This window comes from Scardinius erythrophthalmus (assembly GCF_964197995.2).
Source record: "Scardinius erythrophthalmus genome assembly, chromosome: 1".
Lineage (NCBI taxonomy): Eukaryota > Metazoa > Chordata > Actinopteri > Cypriniformes > Leuciscidae > Scardinius > Scardinius erythrophthalmus.
In genome coordinates this window covers 59,124,323-59,141,797 of record NC_138221.1, presented here as the reverse complement: position 1 = coordinate 59,141,797, position 17,475 = coordinate 59,124,323, and the positions used below count along the sequence as shown (strand labels likewise).

The following is a 17,475-nucleotide window of genomic DNA, read 5'->3' as shown; positions in this document are numbered from 1 at the left end:
TCCATCCATCCATCCATCCATCCATCCATCCATCCATCCATCCATCCATCCATCCATCCATCCATCCATCCATCCATCCATCCATCCATCCATCCATCCATCCATCCATCCATCCATCCATCCATCCATCCATCCATCCATCCATCCAGTGAGTTTTGTGTTGTTAAGTATCTACACATTTTTTTTTTATATTTGTTTTTTAGTCCATCAGTTTAAACTAAATAAAAATGAGACACAATGCCTTAGAAAATTTTGCCTTAGACATGTAGTTTTTATAATTTTAATATTATAAATTTTTTGTCAATTTTAATTTGTTAATTTTAATTAACAAAACGTTGGTTAGGGCCAGATTTACTATACTTATACTATTTACTTTACATAAACTATGTTTGTGCTTGCGCCAGCACAAACGTTAAATCTGAGGTAGTAGACATACATTTATCTCGGTTGTTTAGTTTCCTTAACTTCACAGCGCCGCGATATAATGTTAAGGAAACTAAACAACCGAGAGAAATGTATGTCTACTACCTCAGATTTAACGTTTGATCTGTATGTCAGCATCGGGGAATAACATCATAATCTCGTTGACGGTAGAGAAAGCTGCTTACATGTACAAAGGTAACTGTGACGAATTACATGTAAACACAGCTTTTGTGTCTTTATCAGCTTTTCCACACTGGCCCTGATATTCATCACAAATACTTACCGCTTGCTCCATTTCTGTAAATCTGTTTTTACGAATGAATGACTCTTTCACCCGTTGCTCTAGTCTTCGTCAACAGCCGCTTGCACCCCCTGCTGGTGAGGTCGACTAACAGCCGATGGAGATTATGAATCGGCAATCTATTGATATTCCTGCAGTTCCCGGATGTGAAATGTTGAATTTTCTGTCGAATTTGAACCACTGAATTTGTAGAGCGACATAAAATGGACCGAAAATTGCCTGTCGAATATTATAGGTTGTATTTTTAAACAGAATGAATATTTTGGAAGTGAAATCTGAAAGGTGAATATGGATTATTGGATTTTTAATAATGCAAACGTGTGTGAAATGTTTTGAATTGAAATATTCACAGTGTAAATATTCAACCATGCCCATAAAATGCAAGCCCTAAAAATACAATGCATTAAAATGCAAGCATGGTTAATGCAATGAATATATATTTTTTCAATTAGTGCAATTCAACAAGCTTTTTTTGTTTCAAAAACATTTGCCATTATTTTACTTCCATACTGGAACAACATTCCAATCATCCAATCATCTACATCTGTTATTCACCTATCATTTTTACTTATGGGTAGGGTTAGGTTAAGGGGTAGGGATAGAGTTAGGACACATTTCTTTAGACAGGAATGTTGTTCCAGGATCAACAAAATATGTTGACCCATGAACATGTCTTACTTGGCAAAAATCACAGGCAAATGCTAAGAGGAGGATTTTGTTGGGAGGATTCTTCCTGGCTGTTTCTCAAGTCAAGCGTGTGAAGAGGTTATGACACTTCTGTCATGTGTGGCTTGGCACATCCACTTCCATCACAACAGCAGACTCTTACACTCTTACACTAACACACACACACACACACACACACACACACACACACATGGCAAAGCATATTCCATTACCATGCTGCGTACACACATTGCATCTGGAGCCCTCACGTTATATTAGTCATACCCTCAACAACCTATACACACCCTTCACCGAAACGCACACTCAGTTACACCCACAAGGCCGTACACCCCCTCCCACGTGCTCTGATTCATGCAAACCTACGCTGTGACTCACACACACTGATGGCGCTCACGTGTTGTTGACAGTCTGGTTCTGATGATGTGGTAGTGTGTGTGACGTGTCTCTGTCCTCTGCAGGCCGATAAGAGGGACCCTCAGGGGGCCACGGTGTCAGGGTTCGAGGTGCTGCTGCAGAAACAGCTGAAAGGAAAGCAGATGCAGAAAGAGATGGCAGAGTTCATCAGAGAAAGGTGGGAAAGCCTCGTTCTCATACTGACTCCTTATGTAACACCTCACTCTGTATTACACTGCAAACAAACATTTTCTTGAAGTCGGCATTAAATGGAAGCTGCAATAGTTTGTATATATATATATATATATATATATATATATATATATGTGTGTATATCAGAGTGAAACGGCTTCTCAAAGAAGAAGAATGTAGGGCGGGGCTTGATTTTGTCCATGGGGAATTGATTAGATGGTTGTGGTCTGCTATTGGTGGATCTCATGTGAGTGACAGGTTGCCCCGCCCTCAGGCCAGTAAACACATCATCAGAGAAGAGATGACACTGCAAGATTATGAGGCACATGAATAAAAAAAAAAATGCACAACGATAAATAATTTATATTAAATACCGCAATAAAGAGTAGGAATTATCCATTTTGATTTCATGATGACTTTAATCAGTATTTCTGCCGATGTCTAGGCAAAGGTGCTCGAGCTTTTGTACTCTAAGGTTGCCAACAACATTCAAAGGACCCAACCACTGTTATTATCCATTAAGCCAGTATTTCTGCTGTAATTCTGACAAAACAGCTTTTTTCTATCTTTTTTATTAACACAACTGATTTATTAAATGCGTAAATTAACCAAAATTCATTCTGTGATTCTGGAAGTTTTTAAAGAATTCATGTTCTTCAATAAAATCAATAGTTACTGATTGATAACGCTTTATGTTTCAGGATAAAAATCGAAGAGGAATATGCCAAGAACCTTTCCAAACTCTCCATGTTCCCAATGGCAGCACAAGAGGAAGGGTACGTCACAAGGATGATTTAGAAGTATTATTGAAGGAGTTTGCATACTGGACACTTGTTAGCTGTTTTTTTATGGAAGCTTGTTTCCGCCACGGAATAAAACAATTAAAAAGGTAATTGCGACTTTTTATCTCACAATTCTGACTTTGTTTTCTGACAATTGTGAGCTTATATCTTGCAATTTGACTTTTTTTTTGCTTACAATTCTGACTGTTTTCTCGCAATTGCATGATCTAAACAATTGTGAGATAAAAAGTCGCAATTACCTTTTTTTTAATTCAGTGATGGAAATGCTTCCATAGTTTTTCCATCCAGTTGAGGATAATTTTTTTTAAATAATTTATTATATAAATAGCTTTGAGATAGATCCATTTGAAAATAATTAAATCTATTTAAAAAAAAGGGGATTTCAAGAATAAATGAACACATACTTAAAAACATGCTTACATGCTTAATTTTTTGGGGTGTTTTAAAGAAGTACACTTATTTTGATAACTCTAAAGAGTAATATGGTAGCTTTAACCTGGTTTGTTTGGTTAGGACTCTTGGAGAAGCTTGGGCTCAAGTCAAGAAGAGTCTAGCTGATGAAGCTGAGGTCCATCTCAAGTTCTCCTCAAAGGTGGGCAGTTCTCAGTTCACTCTTGTGATGACATTTCTCAATAGAGGTGATATAAGATCCAGTTGAGAAACTGGCTGTTCAAACCCATGCATTGTCAGGGAAGATGAAGTATCCGGCCTTTATTTCATTTCTGTGCCGTACTGAATAGCTTCCCCTCAGAGATGTTATTAGCTGCTTGTATGTAATGAGCTACACAGCTTTCTCAGTCTGCTGTGATTTGTCTATTTCCACCGCTGTGCTTTCCCGCGTTCACACTTGCGTGCTCCATTTAGTGCCAGTGTGGGTGATTAATTGCAGAAAGAAGGAGGTGATTCTGCAGTCTCATTCCATCAGATCACATATGATTTACGGAGACGGCGAAACAAAAGCCTCCTTTCTTAAAGAACATCATCATCATCATCATCATTACTGAAGCAGAAACTTTGGGCTTGATCCAAATACAGTATGCGCTGAAATGAAGTAAATGTAGTCTTAGAGAACCACACACACCCCACAACTCATTTCAGACGCTGTTCGATGTTCAACTGATTTCAAGAATTTTGTCTCCAGCTCCAGAGTGAAGTCGAGAAGCCTTTCCTGACCTTCAGAGGGGACAATTTTAAAAAAGACATGAAGAAATACGACCACCACATTGCTGACCTGAGGAAGCAGCTGGTCAGCCGTTATGCTGCAGTGGAGAAGGTGCAAACTCTATAAATGTTTTGTTTAAACCCTAGTGAAAAAGAAGTGTACTTAAAGGGTTAGTTCACCCAAAAATGAAAATTATGTCATTAATGACTCACCCTCATGTCGTTCCAAGCCCGTAAGACCTCCGTTCATCTTCGGAACACAGTTTAAGATATTTTAGATTTAGTCGGAGAGCTTTCTGTTCCTCCATTGAAAGTCAATGGACGGCATACTGTCCAAGTCCAGAAAGGCAGTACAGACATCATCAAAGTAGTCCATGTGACATCAGTGGCTCGATCTTAAGTTTATCAAGCGGCGAGAATACTTTTTGTGCGCAAAAAGTAAACAAAAATAACGACTATTCCACTACTCATTTCCTTCTCTCTGGGCCTCGAGTGAGTTCACGTAGTGTTTTTGCGTAGCGCGTCTGTGTTGTACGTCATACGCATCACACATGACCAGCGTCGGCCAATAGTGAGCCTACGTGTGACGTACAACACAGACACGCTGCGCAAAAACACTACGTGAAATAGCTCGTGGCCCAGAGAGAAGGAAATGAAAAGTGGAATAAAGTCGTTATTTTTGTTTACTTTTTGCGCACAAAAAGTATTCTCGTCGATTTATAAACTTAAGATTGAGCCACTGATGTCACATGGACTACTTTGATGATGTCTGTACTGCCTTTCTGGACATGGACAGTATGCCGTCCATTGACTTTCAATGGAGGAACAGAAAGCTCTCGGACTAAATCTAAAATATCTTAAACTGTGTTCCGAAGATGAACGGAGGTCTTACGGGCTTGGAACGACATGAGGGTGAGTCATTAATGACATAATTTTCATTTTTGGGTGAACTAACCCTTTAATTCCTTTGAATGTGCACTTGTCAAAGCTTAAAAGAGTTTTTAAAATCTTAAAAGACAAAATCTTAATCTTAAAAGACAAACATCTTTGTCACATTCAAATCTTAAAAGTATGAGTCTAGGATTTGATCATTATTATGTTTCATTATTATGTTTCTAGCATGTTATATGTTTGGCAACAGTTCTTCTAACACTAACTGATGGAGTGTGTAGCTTTTCATTTCTTAAACAATATAGGAAGACACATCATGACCATATTCCAGGATGACAATGTCCAGATTCATCAGGCTCAAACTCTGAAATAATGGTTGGGAGGGAGCATGAAGAATCATTTTCACACATGAATTGGCACCTCTGAGTCCATACCTTAAATTCATTGAAAGTGTTTGGGATGTGCTGGAGGAGACTTTACAGAGTGCTGGACTCTTACATTGACAATACAAGATCTTGACCAAAAATTGATGCACCTTTTGATGGATATAAATGTTGTGATGTTATTTCCATCAAGAGGTGCATTAATTTTTGGCCGGGATGCCATGTGTGGAGCTTCGGAATTTGATGTTACTAGGGGTGTCACAATATATCGCAATACAAAAATGCAACAATATGTATCGTGGATTGTGACAATATGTATTGTGTATAATTCACCCAAACTGAAAATTACTGTGTGAGTTTACAGAGTTTTAGTAAATGTTGAGTTTGTGTTGTAAAAATGTTTATGTTGAATATAATGTTTAATAATGCAACGGGGAAATCTTTGTGGGTTCTGATAATGCCAAATGTCTTGTTACCAGTAAAACATGGCCTACGTTATTTTAAATATATCTAATCAGTGACCAAGTGCAAGTATATTTGTCTAAAATAACAGCTTCAGAATCATGAATATTTTTGGTCACCATTGTCCTGTGCATTGCGTTTCAGCACCAAGTCAAAGCCTATTCATTTACACCCACAATGTAATACTAAATTTAGTATTTTTGTTAACCTTTTACCACATCTCTTGGGGTATCGCAATGATATCATTCATGTCGTGAGTCGTGAGTTCAGTATCGTGATATGTATCGAATCGTGACATGAGGGTGTCGTTACACCCCTAGATGTTACATAGGTTAATACAGTGCTATGCATAAGTTTAGACACCCATGCTAAAGTTGACTAAAAAGAGGAATAAAAAATCATCTTTTGGAAATTGAACTTAATGCCTTAATTTAAAAAATTAGGAAAAATCCACCCTTTAAGGACACCAATTTTCTTTGTGAATGAATAATGTATCGTAAATAAATAAATGTTCTTCCTTAAAATACAGGGTGCATAAGTTTGGACACCCCTATGTTAAATTCCCATAGAGGCAGGCAGATTTTTATTTTTAAGTATTTTTATTTATTTTATTTTTAGGATACTATGCATCCGGATAAAGTTCCCTTGGCCTTTGGAATTAAAATAGCCCCACATCATCACATAGCCTTCACCATACCTAGAGATTGGCATGGGGTACTTTCCATAAGATCATCTCTCAATGCAAATCAAACTAGCTATTAGGCTAACTGAAATAAAACCATGCCAATCTCTAGGTATGGTGAAGGCTATGTGATGATGTGGGGCTATTTTAATTCCAAAGGCCAAGGGAACTTTCTCAGGATGCATAGTATCCTGGATCCATGAAGTAACTGGCCTTTAAAAATAAAAATCTGCCTGCCTCTATGGGAATTTAACATAGGGGTGTCCAAACTTATGCACCCTGTATTTTAAGGAAGAACATTTATTTATTTACGATACATTATTCATTCACAAAGAAAATTGGTGTCCTTAAAGGTTGGATTTTTCCTATTTTTTTAAATTAAGGCATTAAGTTCAGGTTCCAAAAGATGATTTTTTTATTCCTCTTTTTAGTCAACTTTAGTATGGGTGTCTAAACTTATGCATAGCACTGTATATTCTAAATGGGATCAATTGCAACTTCATCATTACAAATGTTAAATTACAAATATATATTAAATTAATAACATATAAGTTTCAATAGAAATTACATTAAAGTATTTTTTGTTTATTTACAACAATAGATGTTAAGTAATTATATATAAATATGTACTTACTGAAAATGGGTTAAAACACTCTTAAGCTCAGCTAATTGCATTTAAATTTAAACTGAAATACATTTTAATTTAATTATAAATAACTTGCAATTAAGTGTTTGAACACGTTACATTCAGTTCATTCTTTAGTATGTATTATTAAAAACAGAACAAATACTGTTTTTTAAAAGTATGCTGAAGTTTACTTCTTTTTCATCAGGGAACCTTGAGTCCATTGTGATTTTTCTTTTCAAGTCAGTGTGTTGCTGGTACAAAGGGCTCTAAAATTTTTTCCAGGTTGCACTTTATGTCTTGAAGCCAGTGTGTCGACATGTCTATTCAAACTTGTGCATGGACAGCAGATGGCTGGATGAGAAATGAGAACACATTAGAATGATGCCTTGAGAGATTCACTTGTTTATCCCTCTGATTAAACATCAGCAGTGACCACAGGCGCTTATCCGTCATTCATTTCCAGTGAGAATTGGCCATTTCTAGGCGACATGAGCAACAGTAACCAGAGGCAATGCATCGAAGTTTAGCACAGTTTAACTGTCGCAATGCGGCAGCTATCAGTGGGATTGCAGAGAATGAAGCTCACATGATCTATGACTTGATATGATTGAATACAGCAGAGAACATCTACTAATAATCTAACAACCTCCAGACAACATGACTGTGTGAACGAATTCAGACTAAATTTGCAGTTCTGTTTGCCACTGTGGCACAGTATCAATTATTTACATTACATTCTATTTCATTTATGTTCATTTACTTGCTAGAAAATGACAAAATAACACAAATAAGGGTTTCAACCTTTGTTCAGTGTCTTAATTTAAAGGTGCTCTAAGTGATGTTGGGTGACGTCACTTCTTGTAGGTATTGTCAAACAAAACGGAGGCTAGCTCGACCCTCCCTCCTCCTCATCCCGTCCCCTCCCCCTCCCTTCCGTGCTTCCTGAAACAGTCGTGAACCATTTAGAAAAAACAAACTGGATTTACCCACCTGTCCAGCAAAAACAGAGCCACCTTAATGTGGGATTGGAAGCCCTTCTGCCGGCGGAGTTCTCGCCACCTTTTGAATGCTTTTCTGATGTAAATTCGTTCCTTCTCCTTTTCCCTATTCTTTGTTATTTGTTCATCGGAACGTCGTCTCTTTGGTCGTCTGTCGGCCATATCAAAATTCTCAAGAATATAAATTTGTAATGTTAGTCGTTGTCGTTGTTAGGACATCTCTCCTCTAACTTCCCTCTTCATGCTTCTCTCTCCTCCACTCCCCACACACCCCCCTTCATGTGTACGCGCACTAACCCCCCAACCCCCACCCCCAAATCATTCTTGTCGGTTATTGGCTGGAACACTGTTTGTTATGTTTCGTGGTCCAGGCTGGGCCAGTTTGTTTTTCTTGCTGTTTGTGGAGCCTGGGCTGTTTACAGAGACCGCGTTTTTTTACAGTGTGTTCAGGGGACAGGCAGCTAGCGGATAGTGAGGAGATGTTTGCTGTATGTGAAAAAAAAAATAATAATTGGCATAAAAAACGCATGACATCGCTTAGAGCACCTTTAATAAAAAAAAAAAAAAGAAGAAGCTAATTCCATTGCAATTGATTAGAAAATCTCTCTCAAGTTTTGCTTTGACCTTTTGAGGTTGATGGCCATTTTTTTTTTCTTTTTTTCTGAAGGTCAGACACTTCTGACATGATTCTCTGATCATTTGTTGAAGAAGGAAAAGTATTATGGTATATTTTGTGCCCTATTTGTGGAAAATTACCACATATAATCTGGTCTTCGCATGACTTCTTTGTGTTGTGTTTTGCAGGCACGGAAGGCTCTAGCGGACAGACAGAAGGATCTTGAGGTTAAAACACAGCAACTTGAGATCAAATTGAGCAACAAAACAGAGGAGGATATTAAGAAAGCGCGACGGAAATCCACACAAGCAGGTCAGAGCATCCGTACAAAAGCAGTTCATTAAGACTGAACTACACACATCAAATGCTACCTAAGTATCATAAGTATGTATATAAGTATCATATCTGATTCATCAGGCTCATGTAATATACTGTAATATATGAGAACATGGAGCTCACATTTAAGGGGGAAAAAACACCTACATTTTATTCAGAGGCCCAAACTGAGCAAAAATGTGCAATTTGGTGCAGTTGCTGATATTTACATGGCCGATGGCTTGTAGAATGTAAATCAATTTATTTTTTTTAGCAAAGTTTTAGATCATGTTGATAATTTAGAAGCCTTTAGAATTTTCCATATCAAATATGATGCAATAGCCTTTATAGGGTTAAGAAGTTCATTAAAAAGCCCATCAGAACTATAAGAATCCTCAAGTCATCAGTCCCTCAATTTATTTGACTTCCTCAATAGTTTCTCGTTTTAAAAACCTCCAGCCATTCTCTTCCATTTAGGATGGCTTTGCAAATGAAACGAACCCGTAATCAGGCATCAGTGCTTTTTACACTATGTTAAGTAAGGATCTATCTTTGTGGTGAAATCTTGCGCAGGGCACCAATCGGCTGCCAATGTTGGAGCGTGTTTTAGATGGGACTGTGTTTTGAGCTGTGGAGAGAGGCATGACAAACAGGATGGGAGAGAACGGTGCATGGGGATAGAAGAGGACCTTGGCTCAGTCCCAGGAGTCTGTGTTTGAGAGGAGCCAGGCCATATTGGTTCCAGACGGAGTTGGGAAAGGCATGGAGTAATGATCTATTTTTGCAGTGGGAAAACAGGCCTTGTGGGAGCGGACATTCAGGATGCCAAGCGTCTTATTCCTCAGAGCGCCTACAATCAATGCCGGATTTGTCCTGAGCTGGACACTCACACATCCCTAACGCAAGAAGACCTGGCAGCCCTAAGGTTCACACGGGGGAGAATTCACTCACCCTTCGAGGTTCGGGACAACCTGTTGGCCTGAGTGACGGCTGCATTATTGAGGACTCTAACAGTGTCTTATTCAGTGCTTATAGACTGAGTCTATCAGCACAGAGGGCCAAATCACCATGACTGACTCTCGTACAGCCACACTGAGTGTTTTAGTCTAGCAGCACTGTGAGAGAAGATCCTGGTTCACTCTTCAATTCCAAAACTCAACATTCATGGGATATTATCCACAGCAGTGCACTCACTTCACAGTAATGAAAAGTAGGGTACCATGATATTGACATGTTTTGTAACAGAAAAGTTTGGGAATAGTTATGTCATTGTTTTTTGGGGTTAGGTATTCCAAGCACTACGTACCATGGAATCCCATGTACAATATGATGATCATTCAGTACCATGGCTTTATTATTCAGGACCTGAATAATATTTCAACACTGAATAAATAATTTCAATAAATTATAAATAAATGTTTATATATATATATATATATATCATTTATTTATAATTTATTGAAATTATATATATATAAACTATAAAAACTACTATAAAAATATACCCAATGAACATTCAAGAATATTTTAATTAATTTTTTATTTTTTTTTGCTTTAGTACAGTCACAATATACAGTAAAGGGCAACATGTCTTTATAATATCACAGTTGTATGATATTGTATAATCTCTCACACTGTATGGGTCAATATAGATAAATATCGAAATGCCTATATATTTTTAGGAAAGTGGTCTCTCGCAAGAGGACGATTATATTTAGAAGTCTTTGGCATCAAAATGTCTGCAAATTTAGACTGAATGTGGAACCCGCCAAAGACCACAGTGTTATAGAGACTTGAGTATATGGACTCTTTAACCAGTAAGCAACCTTCTAGTCACCGCCTAGTATCCACCCAGAACACATTAGCAATGCAAAGCAATGCCCTGGCAGGCAGCCACAACACCCTAGCACAAATTAAAAAAAGATGTAAAAATGGAGTTTATATTATTAAACTCATTTGTTATTGATTAGAATTACTCCATTACAATAAGCCATTCGATATAGTGTAATTCAAAAGTCAGCTTTGATTTTCTTTGTTTGCAGAGATTTCTTCCAGTGCTCGACTGCAGGAGATTGTTTTTAATTGTGCTGCTGCCAAGAGCTTTACTGTGTTCTCCACTGCAGCTGAGCTCAGTAGAAAAACCCTGTATGATGTTATCTCTCTTTCTCAAACTCCCACGCACAGAGCGAGTCACAGTTCCCGCTATAAATCAATGGCCAAACATTAAGCAGGGCTCAAGCGCCGTTTTCCTTCAATAATCATGGCAGTTCAAATCACTAATGCAAATGTCTTTAAAGCCTATAAAGCTCATTTACATATAGATGGAGCAATCTGTTGTTGTTTTTTTTTTTCAAGATGTCAATACTCTCTTTCTTGCGCACATCTGCCTCCTGTTCCCTCAGTTTACCTTTAATTATGCACTTAATTTTAAAGCAGTTTTTCTTGGTAAACAGCTTGGAGTTTGGATGTTAACTGTGATTGTTGTTACAGGAGGCAATACAAATAGTAATAAATAAGTTGAGACTGCCATCTGCTGGCAAGCACTGTGCCTACACAACTATGAAAAATATTCAGCATCTTTGTTTGTTTTACCAGTAAAAATATCCAGATGGCATTTAAACAAGATATATTCCATTGAAAAGCAAAATCACTATTAGGTATAAAGACCCAGTAAAATAGTTACAGACATTAAGGCATGCCATGCTTGATGCATAATTGAATGATCATCTGATGTAACTGTATGATTGTAATGAGCGTCTCTGTGTTTTATCTGAATAGGTGATGATCTGATGCGCTGTGTGGACCTTTACAACCAGGCTCAATCAAAGTGGTTTGAGGAGATGGTCACCACAAGCCTGGTAATTATGTCATGATGTTTCTCTCTCGTTTCCTTGAGCAAGATGATATATCATGCATATTTATGCAGAGGTTTTTTAATCATCTTTGTGAGGCGCATTTATCATGATAAATGAATTGTCCATGAGATGCCTTTCATTATTATTTTATAAAAGTATATATAAAACTGCACAAAAGTTTATCTCTTAAGCTTGATAAAACTGCAGTGCAAAATTTTGAGTTGCTTCTTGCTTTTATGAAGTGGCAGCAACATAAATAATGTACTATTAATAATAATTTCAATAAATAATACCATCCTTTCAGCAGAACCTGATTTCACCAAGTACAACATGTACCTAGATCAAAATCTTTGTTGATCCTGGAACAACATTCACAAAGATTGTGTGTGTAAATGTACATTTTTGAACAACTTTCTATTTTTTTTCTATTTATTATTTCTATTTCTAGCGAGAAATTGTTCTAGTTCTCATTAAAGCTCGCTCTGTTTTGCTGTAGATCAACAAACTGTTACGCTGCATCAGAAGTCTGTCTGATATGAGTTTCGTGAAGCACTTTCATGTGCAAACGCGGCCTACAAAGTCATTACCAGATAGGGCAGCGAGGCAACAAGTCAGCTGCATAAGCTTTCAGACGCAGCCATCTACTATGATTAGCGGACTTCCCCTGTGGAGAAAAACAAGCTTTCAATGTTGTTTATGTGGTGTTTTTAATGTGCTTTAAGACAAACCATGTGAAAATTCATAAGTCGACACCATTGCTGAGTATTTTCTCCATAAAACTGCAGTGAACCAAAGACAGTCTCAAAAACAGTTTGAAATCGCTGGTGTTTCTGATGTCACAAACTACCTTGTAACCAATCAGATCAACGTGTGATCGTCAACCAGTGGATTTCTGAGCTGGTGTGAGTGAGTGGAGGCAGGGCCAATTTGCATATTCATCAAACCGAGTATATTAAATGAGGCAAGGGTTTAGAGTTACATTAGAGCTATTTTAAGGGATGACAAAAAAAAATCAATTTTTAAATAATTGACTAAAGGGGGACTTAAAGGATTATGGGTAGTGTAGTTCTTCACTGGGAATCCATCAATTGAATGGAAAATAAGTTGAATTTTCACTGACTTGTGGCTTTATTATGAATCTTCACTATATAACCCTGTACTCATGACAGGTATCTTGTAAGGTTTATACATTACTGTGAATAATTAATTTCATTTTTGACAAGATAATTTTTTGTCTAAGCCATCAGGTAATCGTTCCACTTATGTTCCAATGACTAAGATACATTCTTGAAAGAAAAGGTTCTATATAGAACCTTAAAGGGTTCTTTTACACACTTCATATATAGAACCTTTTAGGGCTTCCTATCCTAAGATTGGATTTTTTTATGTTTTAATTCATTTTGTTTTAATTCATTTTAATTGTAATATTAAACAGCTCATTAACATACTTTATCAGTAGAAAAAAAATTACAATAAACATGTAAGTATTATGCAATCATTTAAGACATTTCTCTTTATATAGAACCTTTTTGGCATAAGAAGTTCTTTAAGATTGAGTCAAGAACCACACTGAACCTTTTTTCTAAAGGCCGTGCACAGACTGATGCTGGACCTGTGATTGTGTGTGTTTGTGCTCTGAAGGAGTTGGAGAGGCTGGAGGTGGAGCGAGTAGAGATGATCCAGCAGCATCTGCGTCAGTACACCACGCTGCGGCATGAGACCGACATGTTCAACCAAAGTGTGAGTAACAGCAGGATGTTCTTCTGCGTAACAAGCCCAAAACCCAAGCTTCATATTCACACAACATCTGCAGCTATCTGTAGTGCATTCGAATTTCATTAAAGCAGGTTTCAAATGATTTTTCATACGATCAGAAAATCTCATTACATGAGCTTTATTATGTACGCAGTTTATAAGCTTATCATTTCAGAATATCAGATATTTTTGCTTAATGTCTTTTACTCAGCTAGTTTTTTGGTGATTTTTTTTAAATAGATGTATAAGTAAGTTCTCCTCAAGTTCACACAAGTTTCCTAGCGGAGTAAAGACGTATATATCAATACAGTAACTATCAACATCGTCCACAAACTTTTGACATCCAGAAAGCGTCCAGATACTTTCCTGTCTTAAAAGGATAGTTCAAAAATTAAAATTCTGTCATTACTTACTCACCCCTCATGTCATTCCAAACCTGTAAGACTTTCGTTCGTCTTCAGAACACAAATGAAGATCTTTTTAATGAAATCTGAGCTTTCTGTCCCTCCATTGACAGTCTACGCAACTACCACTTTCAAGGCCCAGAAAGGTAGTAAAGACATCATTAAAGTAATCCATGTGACGACAGTGGTTTACCCTCAATTTTATGAAGCAACGTGAGGGTTTGTTTGCACAAAAAGCATAATTTTCCACTTTATTTATAAAATATCAATCTCCCACGTGTGTTCATGAGAGCACCACTACGCATGCGTGTTGTTGATGCGAGAGCAGACTTTGTTGTGTGAACGCGCGTTGGAGATGAATATTTTCTAAATAAAGTGGTAAATTATGCTTTTTGTGCAAACAAAACATTTAATGATGTCTTTACTACCTTTTTGGGCTTTGAAAGTGGTAGTTGCGTAGACTGTCAATGGAGGGACAGAAATCTCTCAGATTTCACCAAAAAGATCTTCATTTGTTTCGAAAGTGAACAAAAGTCTTACAGGTTTGGAACAACATGAGGATGAGTAATTGATGATAGAACTTAAGTTTTACCATCTACATTTCCTTTTAAAATCCTTCAAAACAAGTTAACACCAGCGGTGCAATAAAATAAAGTATAAAATGTAGTATTAAATGGAAACAATTGTCTTTAGCATAAAAGTTAACTCTTCAAGCAACTCTTGTAAATTCAAATGCCTTCATTTTTCTGTCTGCCTGTTAATATAATGTTGTATGTGTGGATCTCGGTTACATTACGATTTGCTGAATGATAGGCTAATGCAAGCTAGACGCATTGTAAAAACACGGGGTTCGTGTTTCAGGGCAAATCAGAGTGTAAACACAAGCTCCAGAGCCCTTGGGGTTGTGTTAGAGAAAGCTGCTGTCTTCACAGAAGAGTAGCTGCCAGCGCTCTCAACTTCACAAGCCCGTACAAACAGAGTAACACTCACCATCAGTCTGAGTATGTTTCAACAGATGGATCTCAAACAGGATCTCAGCCTTAATGGACATGTTTTCTGTAACACTTCATGAAGTGGTCAGAATAGACATGAAGATGTTCGAGTGAGCACATTTGAAGTCAGTGGAAAGACTGAGAATAGCTGAGAGCATGCAGCCTTTTCCCATAGTACACCTGTCCACATTCCATATAAAACTTATAGGGAAAGTTAAAATGTAAATTCTGTACATCATTTACCTAACAGTTTCTGGTCCCCATTCATACGATGGAAATCAAAGGGGACCTGCAAATATTTAGTTACCGACATTCTTCAAAATATCTTCTTTTGTGTTCAACAGAAGAAAGAAATTCATACAGGTTTAGAGCAACTTGAGGGTGAGTAAATGATGACAGAATCTTCATTTTTGGGTGAACTATGCTTTTAAGGAGCTTTGGCCCTTAAAATTACTTTTATTGGTGTCACCTAATTTATAATATAAAAATATAAATATATAATATAAAAAATACAGTAAAAACAGTAATATTGTGAAATATTATTAGCCTGGAAATCCAGACCTAAATCTGAAAGATTAATGGTCTGGCGTCGACTAATGAAAATCGGCCAGCTCGAGGGGCGGCATCAAGCGTGCATTTGGAAATCTCACTGCACGCAATTGGATAACACTACGACCAATCACAACAAGCCCCATATGCTACCAGCGGAGCTAACTGGTAGATTATACTCTTACCGTATCCGGTCGGCAAAACAGCAAAAACGCCCTTCTTGCAAAGGAACGATTCGAGTGCCGTCTTCTGTTCCTCTTTTAGAGAAAAAGCCAAGTCTAACTTGTTCATTGTAGCGGCCAAACAACTGGTGTTCATCCATAGCCATCTTGCAATGTTTACTAATGACTTCGACGTCACAGCGCTGTCGTCATCTGTTTAGCTCGCCTCTGGCCCGCCTATATCAGATAACCCGATGTGATTGGTGCAGCTCGGATACAAGGGCATATTTAATGAGCGTCATTACTCGACGCCAGAGTAAAATATTATTACAATTTAAGCTGTTTCCTACTTTAATATGTTGTGAAATGTAATTTATTCCTGTGATCAAAGCTGAATTTTTCAGCATCATTACTCCAGTCTTCAGTGTCACATGATCCTTCAGAAATCATTCTAATATGATGATTTGATGCTCAAGAAACATTTCTGATTATTATGAATGTTGAAAACAGTTGTGCTGCTTTATATTTTTGTAGAAACCATCATAACTTTTTTTTAGGACTATTTGATTAATAGAACGAACAGCATTTATGTGAAACAGAAATCTTTTTGTAACATTATAAAGGTCTATTCTGGCACGTTTGATCTATTTAATGTGTCCTTGCTGATTAAAAGTAATCATTTCTTTAATTAAAAAAAAAAAAAAAACTGACCCCAAACTTTTGTAGTGTACATTTTTTTAGCAGTTTACTTGGTAGCTAACATCTCAGACCTTTTTTGACTGCTGTTGTTTCTTAGACGCTGGAGCCGGTGGACCAGCTCCTGCAGAGTGTGGACCCAGCCAAAGACAGAGAGCTCTGGGTAAAGGAACACAAGACAGGAGATCTGAGACCTGTGGATATGGACATCTAGACCGACCACACACACACACACACACACACACACACACACACACACACACACACACACACACACACACACACACACACACACACATTATACTATATGAATCTACCTGCATGCCTGTCTACCTGAGTACTTCAACCTCTCAGCCAAAGCCATACAGGTATCACCCCTTGAAGCACTGCTTGTTTTGTGGATTTCCACTGAAAATATCAGATAATTATAAAATCAAAGCTTTATAGAAGATTTTCTTAATGTCATGTGGAATGAGTGTCAGGAAAGGACAGCAGACGCATTATGATATTGAGTAGCCATCCATATAATCCTGCATGTCCTTTGAATAACTTTAAGATGCTACTAAAGACTTCCCAGTAGGTCTATTACATTAACATGAAAAAAAAAAAAAATAGTCAAGGCTCCACTGTTAAATATCTGAACAAATACTGTACAGTAAAACACCTGTTTGTTTAATTGCAGCGGTGGATGCCTTTTAAACAAATTTCATTCAATCAATATTTTTTTTTTTAAATCTTTTTGGTGTTAAAGTGATAGTGTACACACATTGAACTACACAGCTAGTTGTGGATATCTATAGTTCCCTCGATTAAAGTGTGTCTAAAGCTGCGTTCACACTGCCAGCGACTCTAGTAGCATTTATGAATGACATTCACGGATGTTATTCCATGTTGTAGACACCGAATCCGTTTCCTTGCCACTAAAAACAAACATTTTGGAGGGAAAAGACTAAATATAAATGGAATCGGTACATAAAATGCTTATATTAAATATGAACGAGAAAAGGCGAGTGCTCTGTGCCATCGCGGCTATTTATCTGCTGTGAAAGCACAAGCGCAGGTCTATCTGGGTTCATGAACCTATTCGGTCAGCATGGTGAGAACCACCGTATGCACAAAGAGACATAC

At 37.4% G+C, this 17,475-nt stretch overlaps 1 protein-coding gene across 1 annotated transcript in view; it reads left to right on the top strand.

Annotated features, from left to right (window-relative positions):
• Window positions 1-16,945, top strand: part of gas7a (growth arrest-specific 7a) — a 26,265-nt gene extending 9,320 nt beyond the window's left edge. Inside the window, exons 3-10 of the mRNA XM_081385433.1 lie at window positions 1,870-1,982; window positions 2,698-2,772; window positions 3,313-3,391; window positions 3,941-4,072; window positions 8,809-8,932; window positions 11,714-11,793; window positions 13,432-13,530; window positions 16,448-16,945. Of these exons, the coding sequence (XP_081241559.1) occupies window positions 1,870-1,982; window positions 2,698-2,772; window positions 3,313-3,391; window positions 3,941-4,072; window positions 8,809-8,932; window positions 11,714-11,793; window positions 13,432-13,530; window positions 16,448-16,561 (816 nt within the window). The 3' untranslated portion in view covers window positions 16,562-16,945. The remainder of the gene's footprint in view (window positions 1-1,869; window positions 1,983-2,697; window positions 2,773-3,312; window positions 3,392-3,940; window positions 4,073-8,808; window positions 8,933-11,713; window positions 11,794-13,431; window positions 13,531-16,447) is intronic.
• The last annotated feature ends 530 nt before the right edge of the window (window positions 16,946-17,475 follow it).